This window comes from Pseudophryne corroboree (genome assembly GCF_028390025.1).
Source record: "Pseudophryne corroboree isolate aPseCor3 chromosome 3 unlocalized genomic scaffold, aPseCor3.hap2 SUPER_3_unloc_1, whole genome shotgun sequence".
NCBI lineage: Eukaryota > Metazoa > Chordata > Amphibia > Anura > Myobatrachidae > Pseudophryne > Pseudophryne corroboree.
This window is the reverse complement of record NW_026967493.1, coordinates 6,610,556-6,630,322: the sequence shown is the minus strand read 5'-3', so window position 1 is coordinate 6,630,322 and position 19,767 is coordinate 6,610,556. Positions and strand designations below refer to the sequence as shown.

At 46.3% G+C, this 19,767-nt stretch overlaps 1 protein-coding gene and 1 pseudogene across 1 annotated transcript in view; one reads left to right on the top strand and one right to left on the bottom strand.

Moving 5' to 3' along the window:
- Positions 1 to 19,422, top strand: part of LOC134983099 (oocyte zinc finger protein XlCOF7.1-like) — a 205,837-nt gene extending 186,415 nt beyond the window's left edge. The window contains exons 13-16 of the mRNA XM_063948802.1: positions 5,410 to 5,524; positions 13,787 to 13,884; positions 14,810 to 14,921; positions 17,840 to 19,422. Coding sequence (XP_063804872.1) covers positions 5,410 to 5,524; positions 13,787 to 13,884; positions 14,810 to 14,921; positions 17,840 to 19,155 — 1,641 coding nt within the window. The 3' untranslated portion in view covers positions 19,156 to 19,422. The remainder of the gene's footprint in view (positions 1 to 5,409; positions 5,525 to 13,786; positions 13,885 to 14,809; positions 14,922 to 17,839) is intronic.
- On the bottom strand, positions 12,069 to 12,187 carry LOC134983188 (5S ribosomal RNA; annotated as a pseudogene).
- Positions 19,423 to 19,767: the final 345 nt, after the last annotated feature.

The window sequence follows — 19,767 nt, the reverse complement described above, 5'->3', positions numbered from 1 at the left end:
GCTCTGCTTCCTCGGCTACTGGACACCATTAGCTCCAGAGGGAATGAACACAGGTTCGTCCTGGGCGTTCACCCCAGAGCCGCGCCGCCGTTCTCCTCACAGAGCCAGAAGAAACGAAGCCAGAAGACGTCTCAGGCGGCAGAAGCCTTCGGTGCTTCACAGAGGTAACGCACAGCACTGCAGCTGTGCATCATTGCTCCACTACACCTCACACACTGCGGTCACTGTAAGGGTGCAGGGCGCAGGGGGGGGCGCCCTGGGCAGCAATAGAATACCTCTCCTATGGCAAAAGAGTATATACATGTACAGGTGGGCACTGTACATGTATATAAAAGAGCCCCCACCATTTTTTAATAAGTTTGAGCGGGATAGAAGCCCGCCACCGAGGGGCCGGGGCTTCTCCCGCAGCACTCACCAGCGCCATTTTCTCTACACAGCACCGCTGAGAGGAAGCTCCCCGGACTCTCCCCGGCTTGACACACGGTGAAAGGGGGTTTTAAAGTAGAGGGGGGGCACATTATTGGCATTTATACACTACAGCAGCGCTACTGGGTAAACATTCTGTGTTTTTCTCCAGGGTCATATAGCGCTGGGGTGTGTGCTGGCATACTCTCTCTCTGTCTCTCCAAAGGGCCTCAAGGGGAACCTGTCTTCAGAAAAGAGATTCCCTGTGTGTGTGTGCAGTGTGTCGGTATGTGTGTGTCGACATGTTTGACGAGGAAGGCTCACCTAAGGAGGAGGGGGAGTGCATGATGGTCAGGTCACCGTCGGCAACGCGACGCCGGACTGGGTGGATATGTGGAATGTCTTGAATGCAAATGTAAATTTACTGCATAAACGGTTAGACAAGGCTGAAGCTAGGGATCAGTCAGGTGGTCAGACCATGCCTGTCCCTGTGGCACCAGGACCTTCTGGGTCTCAAAAACGCACCATATCCCAGATCAATGACACAGAGACTGACTCTAGTGTTGACTATGAGGATGCAAAATTACAGCCAAAGGTGGCGAAAGGTATTCGTTACATGATTGTGGCCATTAAAGAGGTTTTGCATATTGCTGAGGAACCCCCTGTCCCTGACACGAGGGTACACATGTATAAAGGGAAAAAGCCTGAGGTCACTTTCCCGTCCTCATTTGAACTAAGCGACTTGTGCGAGAAGGCTTGGGAATCTCCAGATAGGAGACTACAAGTTCCCAAAAGGATTCTTATGGCCTACCCTTTCCACAAAAGGACAGGATACGATGGGAATCTTCGCCGAAGGTAGACAAGGCGCTGACACGCTTATCCAAGAAGGTGGCACTGCCTTCTCAGGATACAGCTTCCCTCAAGGATCCTGCTGATCGTAAGCAGGAGGTTACCATGAAGCACATTTACACACATTCCGGTACTATCGTTAGACCGGCTATGGCATCGGCCTGGGTGTGTAGTGCTGTAGCAGCATGGACAGATTCCTTATCTACGGAACTTGAAACCCTAGATAAGGATTCCATTCAAATGACCCTGGAGCATATCAAAGATGCTGCTTTATATATGAGGGATGCTCAAAGAGACATTTGTTTACTAAGCTCCAGAATAAATGCTATGTCTATTTCTGCTAGGCGACTCCTGTGGACCCGACAGTGGACAGGGGATGCCGACTCAAAGCGGCATATGGAGTCGTTGCCTTACAAGGGGGAGGAGTTGTTTGGAGAAGGCCTCTCGGACCTTGTCTCTACTGCTACGGCCGGTAAATCGAATTTCTTACCTTATTTCCCCCTGCAGCGTACTAAAAAGGCACCTCATTATCAAATGCAGTCCTTTTGTTCGAATAAAAACAAGAAGGTACAGGGATCGTCCTTCCTTGCCAGAGGAAGAGGCAGGGGAAAAAAGCTGCATACAGCTAGTTCCCAGGAGCAGAAGTCCTCCCCTACATCTGCAAAGTCCACGCATGACACTGGGGCTTCCCGGGGGGAGTCAGCTCAAGTGGGGGCGCGTCTTCGATTTTTCAGCCAGGTCTAGGTTCACTCACAGGTGGATCCCTGGGCTATAGAGATTGTTTCTCAGGGATACAGGCTGGAATTCGAAGACGTGCCTACTCGCCGGTTTTCCAAATCTGCTCTGCCAGCTTCCCCATCAGAAAGGAAGTTAGTGTTGACTGCAATTCAAAAATTGTATCTTCAACAGGTGATAGTCAAAGTTCCTCTTCTCCAGCAAGGAAAGGGGTATTACTCAACCCTGTTTGTGGTCCCGAAACCGGACGGTTCAGTCAGGCCCATTTTGAATCTAAAATCCCTGAACTTGTACTTGAAGAAGTTCAAGATGGAATCGCTCAGAGCGGTCATCGCCAGCTTGGAGGGGGGGGATTGGATGGTGTCCCTGGACATAAAGGATGCGTACCTTCATGTTCCGATTTTCCCTCCTCATCAGGCGTTCCTGAGACTTGCAGTACAGTACTGTCATTACCAATTTCAGACGTTGCCGTTTGTGCTTTCCACAGCCCCGATAATTTTCACCAAGGTAATGGCGGAAATGATGGTTCTCCTGCGCAAGCAGGGGGTCACAATTATCCCATACTTGGACGATCTCCTCATAAAGGCGAGATCTCGGGAGAAGTTGCTGGACAGCGTGTCGCTGTCTGTGAAGATGTTGCAGGGGCACGGCTGGATTCTCAATTTACCGAAGTCCTAGCTAGTCCATACAACGCGCCTGACACAGACCAGAAAAAGGTTTTTCTTCCGATGGAAAAGGCTCAGGAGCTCATAGCCCTGGTCAGGAACCTATTAAAGCTAAAAACGGTTTCAGTGCATCATTGCACACGTGTCCTGGGGAAGATGGTGGCATCGTACGAGGCCATCCCCTTCGGCAGGTTCCACGCGAGGACTTTTCAATGGGATCTACTGGACAAATGGTCCAGGTCCCATGTACAAATGCATCAAAGATTCACCCTGTCTTCCAGAGCCAGAGTAACTCTCCTGTGGTGGCTGCACAGTGCTCACCTCCTAGAAGGCCGCAGGTTCGGAATTCGGGACTGGATCCTGGTGACCACGGACGCAAGCCTCCGAGGTTGGGGAGCAGTCACACTGGGAAGAAATTTCCAAGGTCTCTGGTCAAATCTAGAGACTTGTCTCCACATCAACGTCCTGGAGTTGAGGGCCATATACAACGCCCTACGCCAAGCGGAGGCATTGCTTCGGGACAAACCGGTTCTGATTCAGTCAGACAATGTCACAGCAGTGGCTCATGTAAATCGCCAAGGCGGCACAAGGAGCAGGGTGGCCTTGGCAAAAGCGACCAGGATTCTTCGCTGGGCGGAAAGCCATGTAAGCGCCCTATCAGCAGTATTCATCCCGGGGGTGGACAACTGGGAAGCGGACTTCCTCAGCAGACACGACCTGCATCCGGGAGAGTGGTGACTTCATCCAGAAGTCTTCGCACAGATCGTGGGTCGGTGGGGACTGCCTCAGATAGACATGATGGCGTCCCGTCTCAACAAAAAGCTAAAGCGGTATTGCGCCAGGTCCAGGGACCCTCAGGCGGTAGCGGTAGACGCTCTAGTGACACCTTGGGTGTTCGGATCGGTCTATGTGTTCCCGCCTCTACCTCTCATACCCAAGGTGTTGAGAATAATAAGGCTAAGAGGAGTCAGAACGATCCTCATTGTTCCGGATTGGCCACGAAGGAATTGGTATCCGGATCTGCAAGAGTTGCTCACAGAAGATCCGTGACCTCTTCCCCTAAGGCAGGATCTGCTGCAGCAGGGGCCCCGTCTGTTCCAAGACTTACCGCGGCTGCGTTTGACAGCATGGCGGTTGAACGCCGGATCCTACCGGAAAAAGGTATTCCGGAGGAGGTCATTCCTACCCCGATCAAGGCTAGGAAGGACGTGACATCGAAACATTATCACCGTATATGGCGAAAATATGTGTCTTGGTGTGAGGCCAGAACTGCTCCTACGGAGGAGTTCCATTTGGGCCGTCTGCTTCATTTCCTACAAACGGGAGTGAATTTGGCCTTAAAATTAAGGTCCATAAAGGTCCAAATTTCGGCCTTATCCATTTTCTTCCAAAAAGAATTTGCTTCTCTGCCTGAAGTACAGACATTTGTGAAGGGGGTACTGCATATTCAACCTCCCTTTGTACCTCTGGTGGCGCCTTGGGATCTTAACGTGGTATTAAGTTTCCTCAAGTCACCTTGGTTTGAACCACTCAAGACGGTGGAATTGAAATATCTCACTTGGAAAGTGGTTATGTTATTGGCCTTGGCTTCTGCAAGGCGTGTTTCGGAATTGGCGGCTTTGTCATATAAAAGCCCCTACCTGGTTTTTCATGTGGATAGGGCAGAATTGAGGACTCGTCCTCAATTTCTGCCAAAGGTGGTCTCATCTTTTCATATAAACCAACCTATTGTCGTGCCTGTGGCTACACGGGACTTGGGGGATTCCGAGTCCCTGGATGTGGTCAGGGCTTTGAAGATTTATGTGTCCAGAACAGCTAGGATCAGGAAGACTGAAGCTCTGTTTGTTCTGTATGCGGCCAACAAGGTTGGCGCTCCTGCTTCAAAGCAGACTATTGCTCGCTGGATCTGTAATACGATTCAGCAGGCGCATTCTACGGCAGGATTGCCATTGCCTAAATCGGTTGAGGCCCATTCCACTAGGAAGGTGGGCTCTTCTTGGGCGGCTGCCCGAGGGGTCTCGCCATTGCAGTTGTGCCGAGCGGCTACTTGGTCGGGGTCAAGCACCTTTGCAAAGTTCTATAAGTTTGATACCCTGGCTGAGGAGGACCTACTGTTTGCTCAATCGGTGCTGCAGAGTCATCCGCACTCTCCCGCCCGTTTGGGAGCTTTGGTATAATCCCGATGGTCCTTACGGAGTCCCCAGCATCCTCTAGGACGTTAGAGAAAATAAGATTTTACTCTTACCGGTAAATCTATTTCTCGTAGTCCGTAGAGGATGCTGGGCGCCCGTCCCAAGTGCGGACTTCTTCTGCAAGACTTGTATATAGTTATTGCTTACATAAGGGTTATGTTATAGCTTCATCGGTTTGAACCGAGTCTATGTTGTTGTTCATGCTGTTAACTGGATAGTTATCACAGGTTATACCTTGTGATTGGTGTGGCTGGTATAAATCTTGCCCTTAGGTTAACTAAAATCCTTTCCTCGTACTGTCCGTCTTCTCTGGGCACAGTTTCCCTAACTGAGGTCTGGAGGAGGTGCATAGAGGGAGGAGCCAGTGCACACCCAGAATCCAAAAGTTTTTCTTAAAGTGCCCTATCTCCTGCGGAGCCCGTCTATTCCCCATGGTCCTTACGGAGTCCCCAGCATCCTCTACGGACTACGAGAAATAGATTTACCGGTAAGTAAAATCTTATTATCTCATTTCAATAAATCTGACATTATTAAACTCTCTTATTTATTAATTTGTTACTCAGGGTGAATATCTGAGTCATATCAAAGTAGAAGATATAAAAGAGGAAGAGGAGGAGACGTATGTGATGGGTGATAAGCTGTGTAAGGAGGAAGAAATCCCTACAGGTATCAGCACAGGTGAGTAATAATCACCAAGTACAGAACAGAGGCCTGATTCTGACTTGTACGCACATGCCTACGCAGCTGTGATTTTCCATCCTACGGATTGCTAAGCATTGTAAGTTAGGCAGCCACCCAGGAATGAATAGAGACGCCCACAGCAAAGTCCTCAGCTACTGCATACACATACGCAGCATTAACGCAGAAACGAGGAACATCGACTGCCCTGAGTGAGTCTATGTTCACAAAGACCGGCTGCAGGAACTGAGAGGCTGGCGCCATGCATTCTGTGTACGTGATCGCAGATTTAGGCAGATACACGCCACAAAAGCGGTTGTGACACGCCTGCATTTTTTGCTGACACTCCTCATTACCTCACCCAAACTGTCCCTTCCTGTTCACTTTGCAATTAAATCCTCACTGCGAGCGGCATCGTAAAGGTACCTTGACACGTGCTCCGTGTGATAGCGGCTCATGCTCCGTTGGACGATAATTGGTCAGTTGTGTGAACATCAGCATTGCGTACAAATCGGACTCAGAGTCACATATACTCCTTGTTCAGTCACTACAATTAAATAACATACAAAAGTTTCCCAAATAGGTGCTATTACAGGTGGGTTAAGGTCGAGGAGACCCAGATGGGTGGATTCCCAGAAAAGTACTTCAACAAATAACTTGAATATATAAATATGAATTTATTGTATACTTAGCTAAGGTTACTGATCAATTCAACAGAGATTCAATACAGCAATCACATCCGCATACTCAGGAGCCTCGCCCTCTGCGTCTAGAGCAGGCATTCCCAACCACGGTCCTCAAGGCACACCAACAGTGCAGGTTTTAGTGATATCCAGGCTGCAGCACAGATGGTTAAATCAAAATAACTGAGCTACTAATTAAGTCACCTGTGCTGAAGCCTGGATATCACAAAAACCTGCACTGTTAGTGTGCCTTGAGGACCGTGGTTGGGAATGCCTGGTCTAGAGGCTGAGTTATATTCAGATCATCCTGGCACTTCTGCAGTCAATGTTCATCCAGGCTGTCTAGGCTACTTTAACATTGACAATTTCTATCTTATATAGGCTGGAGAACTCCTGAGTAAGCTTATTTCATATGTACAAGGGTCAAATTAGGAAACATACATAAATGCTAAGAAACAGTAGGGGGCACTGTTGCCTTAATTTTGAGTGTTAGAAATAACATAAAAATACAATGTGTAACATGGATTATATAGATTTAAGGCACAAGGTGAACAATTGTACCAGGATTAGACAGCAAGGATTCTTATATTGACATATGTCCAACTCCAAACACTTGTCTTGTTTTGGTCTTACATAACCAGACAATGGACATTGCCCTTGCTTGTGAAATGTACCTGTGTCAGGAATACTGACATACACTGGATCACATTAGTTTGTAATAAATATATATATTTATCTTACGTCCTAGGGGATACTGGAGTCCACATTAGTACCATGGGGTATAGACGGGTCCACTAGGAGCCTTGGGCACTTTAAGAAATCAAGTGTGCACTGGCTCCTCCCTCTATGCCCCTCCTACCAGACTCAGTTTAGAAAATGTGCCCGGAGGAGCCGGTCACGCTTTGGAGAGCTCCTGAAGAGTTTTCCACATTTCTTTTTTCTGTTTGTTATTTTCAGACAGTGCTGTTTGGCAACAGCCTGTCTGCTTTGTGGGACTTAGGGAGGAGAACGGCCCAACTTCCTGGAGAGTTAATGGTCCTGTTTCTCTGCTGACAGGACACTGAGCTCCTGAGGGAGCCAGTCGCAAGCCACACCATGGCACAGCGTACCCTCCCGCAGCAGTCCGCCACCCCCTAACAGAGCCAGAAGACCGAAGAGTGGTGAGTACAGCGCTGGCGTCCCGGTTAGCGGGTCGCCGGTGGGAATGGCAGCACAAGGGTAGGAGTGCAGCTCTGTGTACAGGCTGCGCTCCAGGGAGCTCACAGGACATGCGGTGTTGTGTGTCACACTGAAGAGGGGCACGCTGAGCCACCGTTGATACCCACACTGGCTAACGCATCATATCAGGGGTTTTAACCCTTTGTTATACAAATTATACCTCAGGCCAGTATAATAAAAGTGCGGGAATCTGCGCGCCATTAAGGGGGCCAGGCTTCATGCTGAGCGGATCCAGCAGCTCACTAGCGCCATTTTCCCTCTGCAGCTGAGACTGACAGGATCTACAGGGAAACGCAGCTCCTCCACGAGGACTCCCAAGTCTCCTCAGTGGTACCAAGGGGTCTTAGTGAGGGAGTGGAGCAGTGTTAGGATACTAAGCCCTATTAAGGTGGAGAGGTGGAGGAGGAATCCTTTTTTAATGTAAAAAAGAAATCCTCGGTTATTTTTCCTGCATCAAAGGAATTGAATGCCCTGTTTGAAGAAACTTGGGCTACCTCTGATGAAAAAATTTCAGATCCCTAAAAGATTGATTACATCCTTTCCCTTTCCCCTGGAAGATGGAATGAAAAGGGAAAACCCGCCGATTGTCGATGCATTGGTATCTAGGTTGTCACGTAAGATTGTCTTACCTGTGCCTGTGGCTGCATCCTTAAAGGACACAGCTGACCGCAAAATTGAGAACAATCTCAAATCGTTATACATGTCAAAGGGGGTGGCCCAGAGGCCCACTATTGCTTGTGCATGGATCACTAGAGCCATCGCAAAATGGTCAGATAATCTAATTGACAATTTGGAAACCTTACCCAGAGGGGAGATAGTTTTATTTCTGCAGCCTATTCAAGATTCTGCTAATTTTATGGTGGAGGCCTTAAAGGAAATTGGTTTGTTTAATGCGCACACCACTGCCATGGCAGTGTCAGCGCGCAGGGTATTGTGGCTATGCCAGTGGACTGCGGATCCGGACTCGAGGAAAGGATTAGAAAATCTACCTTTCACAGGGGAAGTCCTGTTTGGGGATGATCTGGATAAGTTGATATCCAAGGCTACGGCGGGTAAGTCTACATACCTTCCTTCCGCAGCACCCCCAGTTAGGAAAACCTACTATACTCCAACTCTGCAGTCCTTTGCAGATTCTCAGGAACAGACCTCCGGGTCTGCTTCCTCAAAGCCTTCAGCATGACGGTGGTCCGCACTGCCTGAAAGATAGGCAGGTGGAAGCTCGGTTATATTATTTCAGTCACGTTTGGGCAACATCTTGTCCGGATCCCTGGGTCACAGACCTTATCACCCAGGGATACAGACTGGAGTTTCAGAGACTCCCACCTCACAGATTCTTCAAATCAGGCTTACCCGCTTCTCCGGAAGCAAGTATGATGTTACAGGCAGCAATTCAAAAACTGGTACAGACTCGGGTCATTGTCCCAGTTCCACTTCAACTACACAACAAGGGTTACTACTCAAACCTGTTTGTGGTACCGAAACCGGGCGGTTCGGTAATACCCATTTTAAACCTCAAGTCACTGAACCCGTATTTAAGGGTGTTCAAGATGGAGTCTCTGAGAGCGGTGATCTCAGGTCTGGAGGAGGGAGAATTACTGGTGTCTCTGGACATCATGGATGCGTACCTTCATATTCTGATTTGGCCACCTCATCAGGCTTATCTAAGGTTTGCACTACAGGACTGTCACTACCAGTTTCAGGCTCTGCCATTTGGCCTCTCCATGGCACAGAGGGTATTCACCAAGGTAATGGCAGAGATGATGTTTCTTCTCCAGAAGCAGGGAGTGCACATAATACCGTATCTGGACTGCCTGCTGATAAAAGCGCCTTCCAGGGAGAGGTTGTTGGACAGCATTGCCCTTTCAACCCGATTACTTCAGGATCACGGATGGATTCTGAACCTACCAAAATCCCCCCTGGAACCAACACGGAGGCTTCCGTTCCTGGGGATGATACTGGATATGGAGGAACAGAAGGTATTCCTTTCCGTTGGAAAAGGCATTGGTGCGGTATGTTCTAAAACCAGCCTGGATATCTGTGCATCTATGTATTCGCCTTCTGGGAAAGATGCTCGCCTCTTACGAGGCTTTGCAGTACGAAAGGTTTCATGCGAGGCCCTTCCAGCTGGATCTGCTGGACAAATGGTCTGGATCGCATCTTCACATGCACCTGAGGATACGTCTGTCGCCAAAAGCCAGGATTTTTCACCTGACCGAGGGTCGAAGGTTCGGGATTCAAAATTGGATTCTGCACAGACGCAAGCCTCAGAGGTTGGGGAGCGGTCACCCAAGGGGAACAGTTCCAAGGAAAATCGTCAAGTCAGGAAGCCATTCTTCCAATCAACATTCTGGAACTAAGGACCAAGTACAACGCCCTTCTACAGGCATCGCATCTTCTTCAAGATCAAGCCATTCAGGTTCAGTTGGACAATGTGACGGCAGTAACGTACATAAACCGACAGGGTGGAACGAAGAGCAGAGCTGCAATGTCAGAGGTAACAAAAATTCTCCTCTGGGTGGAAAGACACGCGGTGGCGCTGTCGGCAATCTTCATTTCGGGAGTAGACAACTGGGAAGCGGACTTCCTCAGCAGACACGACCTCCACCCGAGAGAGTGGGGCCTTCACCCACAGGTGTTCGAATCCTTAACACGTCGGTGGGGAATTCCGCAAATAGACATGATGGCCTCTTCTCAACAAGAAGCTAAAGCGGTATTGTTCCAGGTCGAGGGACTTGCAAGCAGTGGCAGTGGACGCTCTGGTGACTCCATGGGTCTACTAGATGGTTTACGTGTTTCCACCTCTTCCACTGATCCCAAGAATTCTCAAAAGAATAGAAAGGGAAAAGGTTCAAGCAATTCTCATTGCTCCGGATTGGCCAAGAAGGGCCTGGTACGCGAATTTATTGGAGATGCTCCTAGAGGTCCCGTGGCCTCTACCTCTACGAGAGGATCTTCTACAACAGGGGCCGTTCGTCTATCAAGACTTACCACGGCTACATTTAGCGTCAAATTTTAGCCCGGAAAGGCATTCCGGACAAGGTTATTCCAACCCTGATCCAAGCCAGGAAAGGGGTAACGTCTAAACATTACCACCGTATTTGGGAAAAAATATGTCTCGTGGTGTAAAAACAGGAAATTTCCTGCAGTAGAATTTCAGCTGGGACGTTTTCTCCTTTTTCTACTGTCAGGTGTGGATGTGGGCCTACGTTTGGGCTGCTTGAAGATTCAGATTTCGGCCTTATCCATTTTCCAGAAACAATTGGCTTCCCTCCCTGAGGTTCAGACGTTCTTGAAGGGGGTTCTACACATCCAGTCGCCCTTTGTGCCTCCCACGGCAACTTGGGATCTTAACGTGGTGTTGCAGTTCCTACAATCGGAATGGTTTGAGCCTTTACAGGAGGTTGACGTAAAGTTTCTTACGTGGAAGACCGTTACACTGCCTTGGCTTCTGCAAGGCGTGTGTCAGAACTGGGTGCGTTGTCTCACAAAAGCCCCTATTTGATTTTTTTATGAATATAGAGCTGAACTCAGAACTCGTCAGCAATTTCTTCCTAAGGTGGTGTCTGCGTTTCATATCAACCAACCTCTTGTGGTTCCTGTGCTTACTGACACCTCTGCTACCTCAAAGTCCTTGGATGTTGTAAGGGCTTTGAAGATCTATGTGAAGCGGACAGCTCGTCACAGAAAATCTGACTCGCTGTTTCTTCTTTATGATCCCAATAAAATTGGGTGTCATGCTTCAAAGCAGTCACAGGAAATCTGACTCGCTGTTTGTTCTCTATGATCCCAAGAAAATTGGGTGTCCTGCTTCAAAGCAGTCTACTGCTCGCTGGATCAGGCTTACTATCCAGCATGCTTATTCATCGGCAGTATTGCAGATTCCTAAAGTACAGGCCCACTCTACTGGGTCTGGGTTCTTCCTGGGCGGCTGCCCGGGGTGTCTCTGCTTTACATCTCTGCCTAGCAGCTACTTGGTTGGGTTCGAACACGTTTGCTAAGTTCTACAAGTTCGATACTTTGGCCTCTGAAGACCTTCAGTTTGGTCAATCAGTTCTGCAGGAACATATGTCAGCAAAGGGAGAGAAAAGGAAGGCTCTTGTGTGGGCGCACTCTTAAATAATTGAAATAAAGTTTTAGTTGTACATGATAGTTAATAAAATGTAACTTTTAATGGATATACATTATAAAGAATATCTCATGATTACCCATTAAGCAACATAGGATCCAAAAAATAAATGTGATTTAAAATTAATATTAAATTGAAAAATTTGAAAGAAATTGTTTTATAAAATAAAGGAATGTTCTGGTCCTGTCTCACAGGATGTGATAAGAAAGGCTGTAGACACTTCGCTGTTCTACAACCGTTTCAGCCCGACCAGTGCAGAAAATCTGTATTGTTGAGACCAAAATATGGTCAATTGTCAAATATGAGAGAGCTGGACAAGTCCGGTAATGGATAGTGAGACATTACCCACTTCCCACCAGTCACCAACCAAATGTACTGTATAATTTGTTGCTCAGAGGGTCTTGAGCACTTGTATAAACAGAGTATGCATTCAAAGGGTAGGGATTTATTAGAGAAGAATGAAAACAAGTGGTGATACTGCTGTTGGTGTCAGATAACGCACATCACAGGGATAAAAGGTCTACTACACTGGGTATTCCTTGTGAGTCTCCTCCTCAGGTACTGACCCAGCCCAACACTGTATAGCCTCCAAGATCGGACGAGATCTGGCACTGGCAGTGTGGTATGGTAGTAGACTGATGGGTGGGTTAGACACCAATGAGAGTGCACCTATATAAAGGGAAGATGTGACAATTGGTCACAAAAAGGTGTGGATCTGCTTTCTACGTTAGGCTGGATGCAGTAGGTCCCACTAAGTGGTATTGCGCACCCAGGATCATAGATGAGAGTCCACGGAAAGAAGAAAAAGAGTCAAGAATGGAAGCAGAAGGCATCGGTAATTATATGCAAGGTACCCTGCTAGCAAACATTTACTGACATCAAAAAAAGATGCAAAGAATAATGCATATTGAATAGAAGCATTGATAATACGGCTTAGATGTCTAAGCCAATTGACGGCTGCTCTAACGGAGGTTATAGCATCTCAGCAAGTTTGCTTTCAGACTATCACTGAGGCATCAACCAAAAATCTTTATATCCACCTCGTGCAATTGCATACAGGACCCTGTGATAAACTCCAGGAACCAGCACGGGGGTAACTATTATTGTTTGTTTTGCCTCTAATAATTTTATATTAGCTATTGCGGAGCCTTCTGTGGACATTTCATATGATTTCACACTGGGACGCCAGTGATAGAATCAATTGACATTCTCTGTAGAGAGCTTCTCTCTCAAGATATCCATTTCTGCACTTTAGATACATTGTATACTGTCTTAACAGCATGTTTACAATTATAGATAGTGTTTCTGCTCACACATGCTAGAGGTAGTAACCTCTGAATTTTTAAACTGCCAATTATTTATGTATTGTTTGTTTTATGTGTCTTTGTGGTATTAACTGTTTGATAAAATATTTTCTTTTCAAAAGGTCAAGCCTCATTGAGTCAATTATTCTCCTTGCTAGACTGCATTTAACTGATTAATCAATTAACTAAGTGATTTTTGGAGCGCAGAGCATTTCTTTTATTTGTGTTTCATATTGTTTTTCATCCTAGCCAGCTGTTTTGCTCAGCATCCGTAATATCACTATTTTTATATCGATCATCAGTTGGTAAATTTATTATTATATATAATTTATAGCGCCAGATATATACAGTTTGAGATTTATCTCCAGCTGTATTTATATACACACTGATATAATGCCCTCTATCTTGGGCTCTAATAATCTGTCCTGGACATTGGTTACTGAGCAGGCTTGGTTGCTAAGGGTTCTCACCGACCAGCTGATTGTTTACTGTGTCAGTGTCTCCACAACCGACTCCTCCCTTGAGTCCCACCACACCTCAGATCCCTGTGCGTAATAATGTCCACAGATAGACACAATGCCAGGTCCGTGTGCCTTAGACCTCAACGCGTTTCTCCGCCTGTATAGTCAGCGACTTCCTCAGGAAGCACTTGGGTTTATGCAGGGGTGAGAGTAATTTGTCCGTTACTGCACACACGGAAAGCACTGTGTGTAGTCCTGTATGTAGTGGAGTACGCATCTCTGTGGCCAAACCACCCTTATCTGTACGCTGGGTTTTACAGTCCTTGATAATCCTTGTCCGTGCGCACTTACACTAGCCATATCCTTGGTGCAACATTTCCTCCTGATAACCCGTGTCAGGACCACCTAGATACATATCACCTGATAATCACAGATATACAATGTACTCAGTCACTGTGTGTCTCCTACAGATGGGGCCAGTAACAGAAATACCCCAGAGAGATGTCCCCATCCTCTTTATTCTGAGGATCATACAGAGGATAGTCACAGTGTCCCACAGGAGGATCAGGTAGGTGGAAACACCAAAATATGTGACTCCTCATTGTATGGTCTGTAGTGACGCTGTAGCAGTGTTATTCTTTTATTTCATCTCAGTTTATTTAATCTGCATTATCCCATTCCTGCCCACTGTATATAAATGGGAGTGGTGGCCTTATTTTCTCTGTGACCCCTCCAGCATAATCACATGTTTATCAGGAAGATTTATTTCAATGTGTTACTAATGTGTAAGAGAGACCCAGCACAGCTGTGATGTGGTCTGATCGGGAATGTCCAAAATAAGTCATGAAGGGGTTAATCTCATTTCATTAGATCAGGAGACGCGGGTTTACTCAGCACCCATGCGGGCTATTCCGCTGTAAGAGGCCTCAGCCCACTGAGGGGTTCTGTAGGTCACTCAAGAGTTAGTGCTGGGAACAATACAATTATTCAGCTATAAGTCTCACGTCACCAAGTGCCAGGTGAGTTACCGGGAATAACAGTGTAACAGCAGTACTAACCGGGAAACAGTCCCAGGCCCCTTCCCTCAGGTGTCCTGCTCCAGAGTATCCCCTGCTGAGTCCTGCTCACAAACCTCTACTAGGCCCCAGAGTACAAGAAAGGAGGGTAACCACTGAGGCAGTGGGGTGTAGTGCGCTCTGTGCCTGTCTCCTCTCACTGTGAGGTCTCCCATGAGCGGCTTTATCAGTCCAGTGTGTGTGTTTTCTCATGGGGTCTTCCGGTGACCTGTCAGACTATCCTTCCACTCAGCACCCACCTGGCAATGTATAAATACAACATTAGCATTCTGGATCGTAAGCACTTTAGAGGGACATCGTACAGTAGTTACACTTACCAGATGGCCTGGCCAGAATGGGCTAACCATTTAAGAAATGCCCAATACCTGGCCCACGCACATAATCACAGTGTTGTTTTATCGTTTTGTGGTTGTTTAGCATGAGGACCTGACTGATTTTAAAGTAGAAGATATAAAAAAGGAAGAGGAGATGTATGTGATGGGTGATCAGTTATGTAAAGAGGAGGAAATCCCTACAGATATCAGCACAGGTGAGTGATAATCACTGAGTCGCATGCTCTCCTTGTTCTGTCACTGCATTAATCTCTTATCCCGCACCCTCCTCTGTCACTGTGCTAATCTCTTATCCCGCACCCTCCTCTGTCACTGCGCTAATCTCTTATCCCGCACCCTCCTCTGTCACTGTGCTAATCTCTTATCCCGCACCCTCCTCTGTCACTGCACTAATCTCTTATCCCGCACCCTCCTCTGTCACTGCGCTAATCTCTTATCCCGCACCCTCCTCTGTCACTGCACTAATCTCTTATCCCGCACCCTTCTCTGTCACTGCACTAATCTCTTATCCCGCACCCTCCTCTGTCACTGCACTAATCTCTTTTCCCGCACCCTCCTCTGTCACTGCACTAATCTCTTATTCCGCACCCTTCTCTGTCACTGCGCTAATCTCTTATCCCGCACCCTCCTCTGTCACTGCGCTAATCTCTTATCCCGCACCCTCCTCTGTCACTGCGCTAATCTCTTATCCCGCACCCTCCTCTGTCACTGCGCTAATCTCTTATCCCGCACCCTCCTCTGTCACTGCGCTAATCTCTTATCCCGCACCCTCCTCTGTCACTGCGCTAATCTCTTATCCCGCACCCTCCTCTGTCACTGCGCTAATCTCTTATCCCGCACCCTCCTCTGTCACTGCGCTAATCTCTTATCCCACACCCTTCTCTGTCACTGCGCTAATCTCTTATCCTGCCCCCTCCTCTGTCACTGCGCTAATCTCTTATCCCGCACCCTACTCTGTCACTGCACTAATCTCTTATCCCCGCACCCTCCTCTGTCACTGCGCTAATCTCTTATCCCGCACCCTCCTCTGTCACTGTGCTAATCTCTTATCCCGCACCCTCCTCTGTCACTGTGCTAATCTCTTATCCCGCCCCCTCCTCTGTCACTGCACTAATCTCTTATCCCGCACCCTCCTCTGTCACTGCGCTAATCTCTTATCCCGCACCCTCCTCTGTCACTGCGTTAATCTCTTATCCCGCACCCTCCTCTGTCACTGCGCTAATCTCTTATCCCGCACCCTCCTCTGTCACTGCGCTAATCTCTTATCCCGCACCCTCCTCTGTCACTGCACTAATCTCTTATCCCGCACCCTCCTCTGTCACTGCACCAATCTCTTATTCCTGCACTCTCCTCTGTCACTGCATTAATCTCTTATCCCGCACCCTCCTCTGTCACTGCGCTAATCTCTTATACCGCACCCTCCTCTGTCACTGCATATATCTCTTTTCATGGTTTGATACATCTCCCCCTTTGTCCATTGTAGTGACTATTCTCCGGCTAGTGTTATTCCTACACCCTAATCTTCCTTATGACAAACTTCAGTAATTACATGTCTGTGTCTAGTTTTTTCATGTTTTATCATACATGTAACTTACGTCACACAGCAATGTTACATCCTAGTATGTAATAGACACACAGCAATGTTACATCCTCTGTGCATTCTCTGATTTCTTCATTCACAAAGTGAAACATGAAAATGTTGAAGTCAATGACTATAGGGAAATGTTGGGCACAGCAATTCACATCTTATTATAGTAACACAGTATGTTATAGTTCTGCAGGGATGCTAATTCCCATAGCTAATTCACAGAGCGGTGTTGCATCCTAGCATGTAATAGTCACACAGCAATGTTACATCCTAGCATGTAATAGTCACACAGTAATGTTACATCCTAGCATGTAATAGTCACACAGCAATGTTACATCCTAGTGTGTAATAGTCACACAGCAATGTTACATCCTAGCATGTAATAGTCACACAGCAATGTTACATCCTAGTGTGTAATAGTCACACAGCAATGTTACATCCTAGCATGTAAGTCACACAGCAATGTTACATCCTAGCATGTAATAGTCACACAGCAATATTACATCGTAGCATGTAATAGTCACACAGCAATGTTACATCCTAGCGTGTAATAGTCACACAGCAATGTTACATCCTAGCATGTAATAGTCACACAGCAATGTTACATCCTAGTATGTAATAGTCACACAGCAATGTTACATCCTAGCGTGTAATAGTCACACAGCAATGTTACATCCTAGCGTGTAATAGTCACACAGCAATGTTACATCCTAGCGTGTAATAGTCACACAGCAATGTTACATCCTAGCATGTAATAGTCACACAGCAATGTTACATCCTAGCATGTAATAGTCACACAGCAATATTATATCCTAGCATGTAATAGTCACACAGTAATGTTACATCCTAGCGTGTAATAGTCACACAGCAATGTTACATCCTAGCGTGTAATAGTCACACAGCAATGTTACATCCTAGCATGTAATAGTCACACAGCAATGTTACATCCTAGCATGTAATAGTCACACAGCAATATTATATCCTAGCATGTAATAGTCACACAGTAATGTTACATCCTAGCGTGTAATAGTCACACAGCAATGTTACATCCTAGCGTGTAATAGTCACACAGCAATGTTACATCCTAGCATGTAATAGTCACACAGCAATGTTACATCCTAGCGTGTAATAGTCACACAGCAATGTTACATCCTAGCATGTAATAGTCACACAGCAATGTTACATCCTAGCATGTAATAGTCACACAGCAATATTATATCCTAGCATGTAATAGTCACACAGCAATGTTACATCCTAGCATGTAATAGTCACACAGTAATGGTACATCCTAGCGTGTAATAGTCACACAGCAATGTTACATCCTAGCGTGTAATAGTCACACAGCAATGTTACATCCTAGCGTGTAATAGAACCTATTTAATCTCCTTCACAAATTGAAACATGAAAATGATAAAGTCCCTGACTGTAGGGAAATGTTGGACACAGCAATGCACATCTTATCATAGTAACACAGTATGATCTAGTTCTGTAGGGATGCTAATTCCCATATATTTATTTTGTTCCCAGCAGATGGACACAACAACAGGAATAACTCGGGGAGACATCTCATAGTATCTCCAGAGTGTGAGAGAGACGATAACTTCTCCCAGGATTGTCCAGGAGAAAGCCCCATTACCCCAAGGATACATCCAGCTTTATCATCTGATCCTTCTAAACATGAAGACTGTGTCCCTGATAATTCCAGTATTGTTACACAGTGTTCAGATCGTACACCATTTTCATGTTCTGAATGTGGGAAATGTTTTACAAAGCAGTTAAGTCTTTCTATACATCAGCAGAGAGCTCACAAAGCAGAAAAGCCTTTCCCGTGTCCTGAGTGTGGGAAATATTTTAAAAGGCATTTTAGTGTTACTAAACATCAGAGGAGTGTTCACACATCTGAGAAACTTTTTCCATGTTCTGAATGTGGGAAATGTTTTGGAGTAAATAAAAATCTCATTAATCATCAAAAAGTCTACACAGGTGAGAAGCACTGTTCTTGTTCTGAGTGTGGGAAATGCTTTAGAGAGAAATCAAAGCTTATTAATCATCGTAGAGTCCACACAGGTGAAAGGCCATTTTCATGTTCCGAGTGTGGGAAATGTTTTACACATCAGGGACTAGTTAATAGACATCAGAAAACTCACACAGTTGAGAAACCATTTTCCTGTTCTGAATGTGGGAAATGTTTTAGAGTGAAAGCAAAGCTTATTAATCATCATAGAGTCCACACAGGTGAAAAGCCATTTTCATGTTCCGAGTGTGGGAAATGTTTTAAACATCAGGGACTAGTTAATAGACATCAGAAAACTCACACAGGTGAGGAACCATTTTCCTGTTCTGAGTGTGGGAAATGTTTTAGAGTGAAAACAATGCTTATTAATCATCATAGAGACCACACAGGCGAGAAGCCATTTTTATGTGCTGAGTGTGGGAAATGTTTTACACATCAGGAACAACTTAATAGACATCAGAAAACTCACACAGGTGGGAAACCATTTTCCTGTTCTGAGTGTGGGAAATGTTTTAGAGTGAAATCAAGTCTCATTATTCATCAAAGAGTTCACACAGGTGAGAAGCCATTTCAATGTTCCGAGTGTGGGAAATGTTTTACACAGAAAATAAATCTTGTTGCACATCACAGAATTCACACAGGTGAGAAGCCATTTTCTTGCTCTAAATGTGGGAAATGTTTTACACATCAGAGATCACTTGATGAACATCAGAGAACTCACACGGGTGAGAATCTATTTTCATGTTCTGCATGTGGAAAATGTTTTATGCATAAAAGTTCTCTTCATAAACATAAGAGAGTTTTCACAGGAGAAAAACACTGTGTATAAGCTACTATAAATATAGAAATTGCAGCAATACTTACAATACTGTGTTACTTCTTTGGGTTCCATAGGCTCCACAGGGTCATCAAACAATTAAGCTTTTAGGTATCCCAAAATGCTCCGGTCCTTCCCCTCCTATAATCCGCCTCCATGCTCAGGCATAGCAGTTTTGTTTTGGTGCCGGCAGGAATCAGATCACCATTTAAACCAGGGATGGGGAACCTTCGGCCCTCCAGCTGTTGTTGAGCTACACATCCCAGAATGCCCTGCAACAGTTTTAGCATGGCCAAATAGCAAAACTGTAGCAAGGCATGCTGATATGTGTAGTTCAACAACAGCTGGAGGGCCAAAGGTTCCCCATCCCTGATTTAAACAGTGGGGCTGCTTCTATGCAGCCCCAAGCATTATTTTTGTGGTTTACTTTATTTTTACTTTTAAGTAATATGAGTAACAGCACAAGGCTGCTGCTCCATCACCCTATGTTGGCGTTGGCACAAAGGGAGCGGAGGCTAGTGCTGCTGACTATGGGGACCCCAGGACTGTGAACTGGCACTGGGGGGGCAGGTAAGGGAACCCGCATTGTCTGAGCCGTCCATCCTCTGGTCACAGGAGACAGAC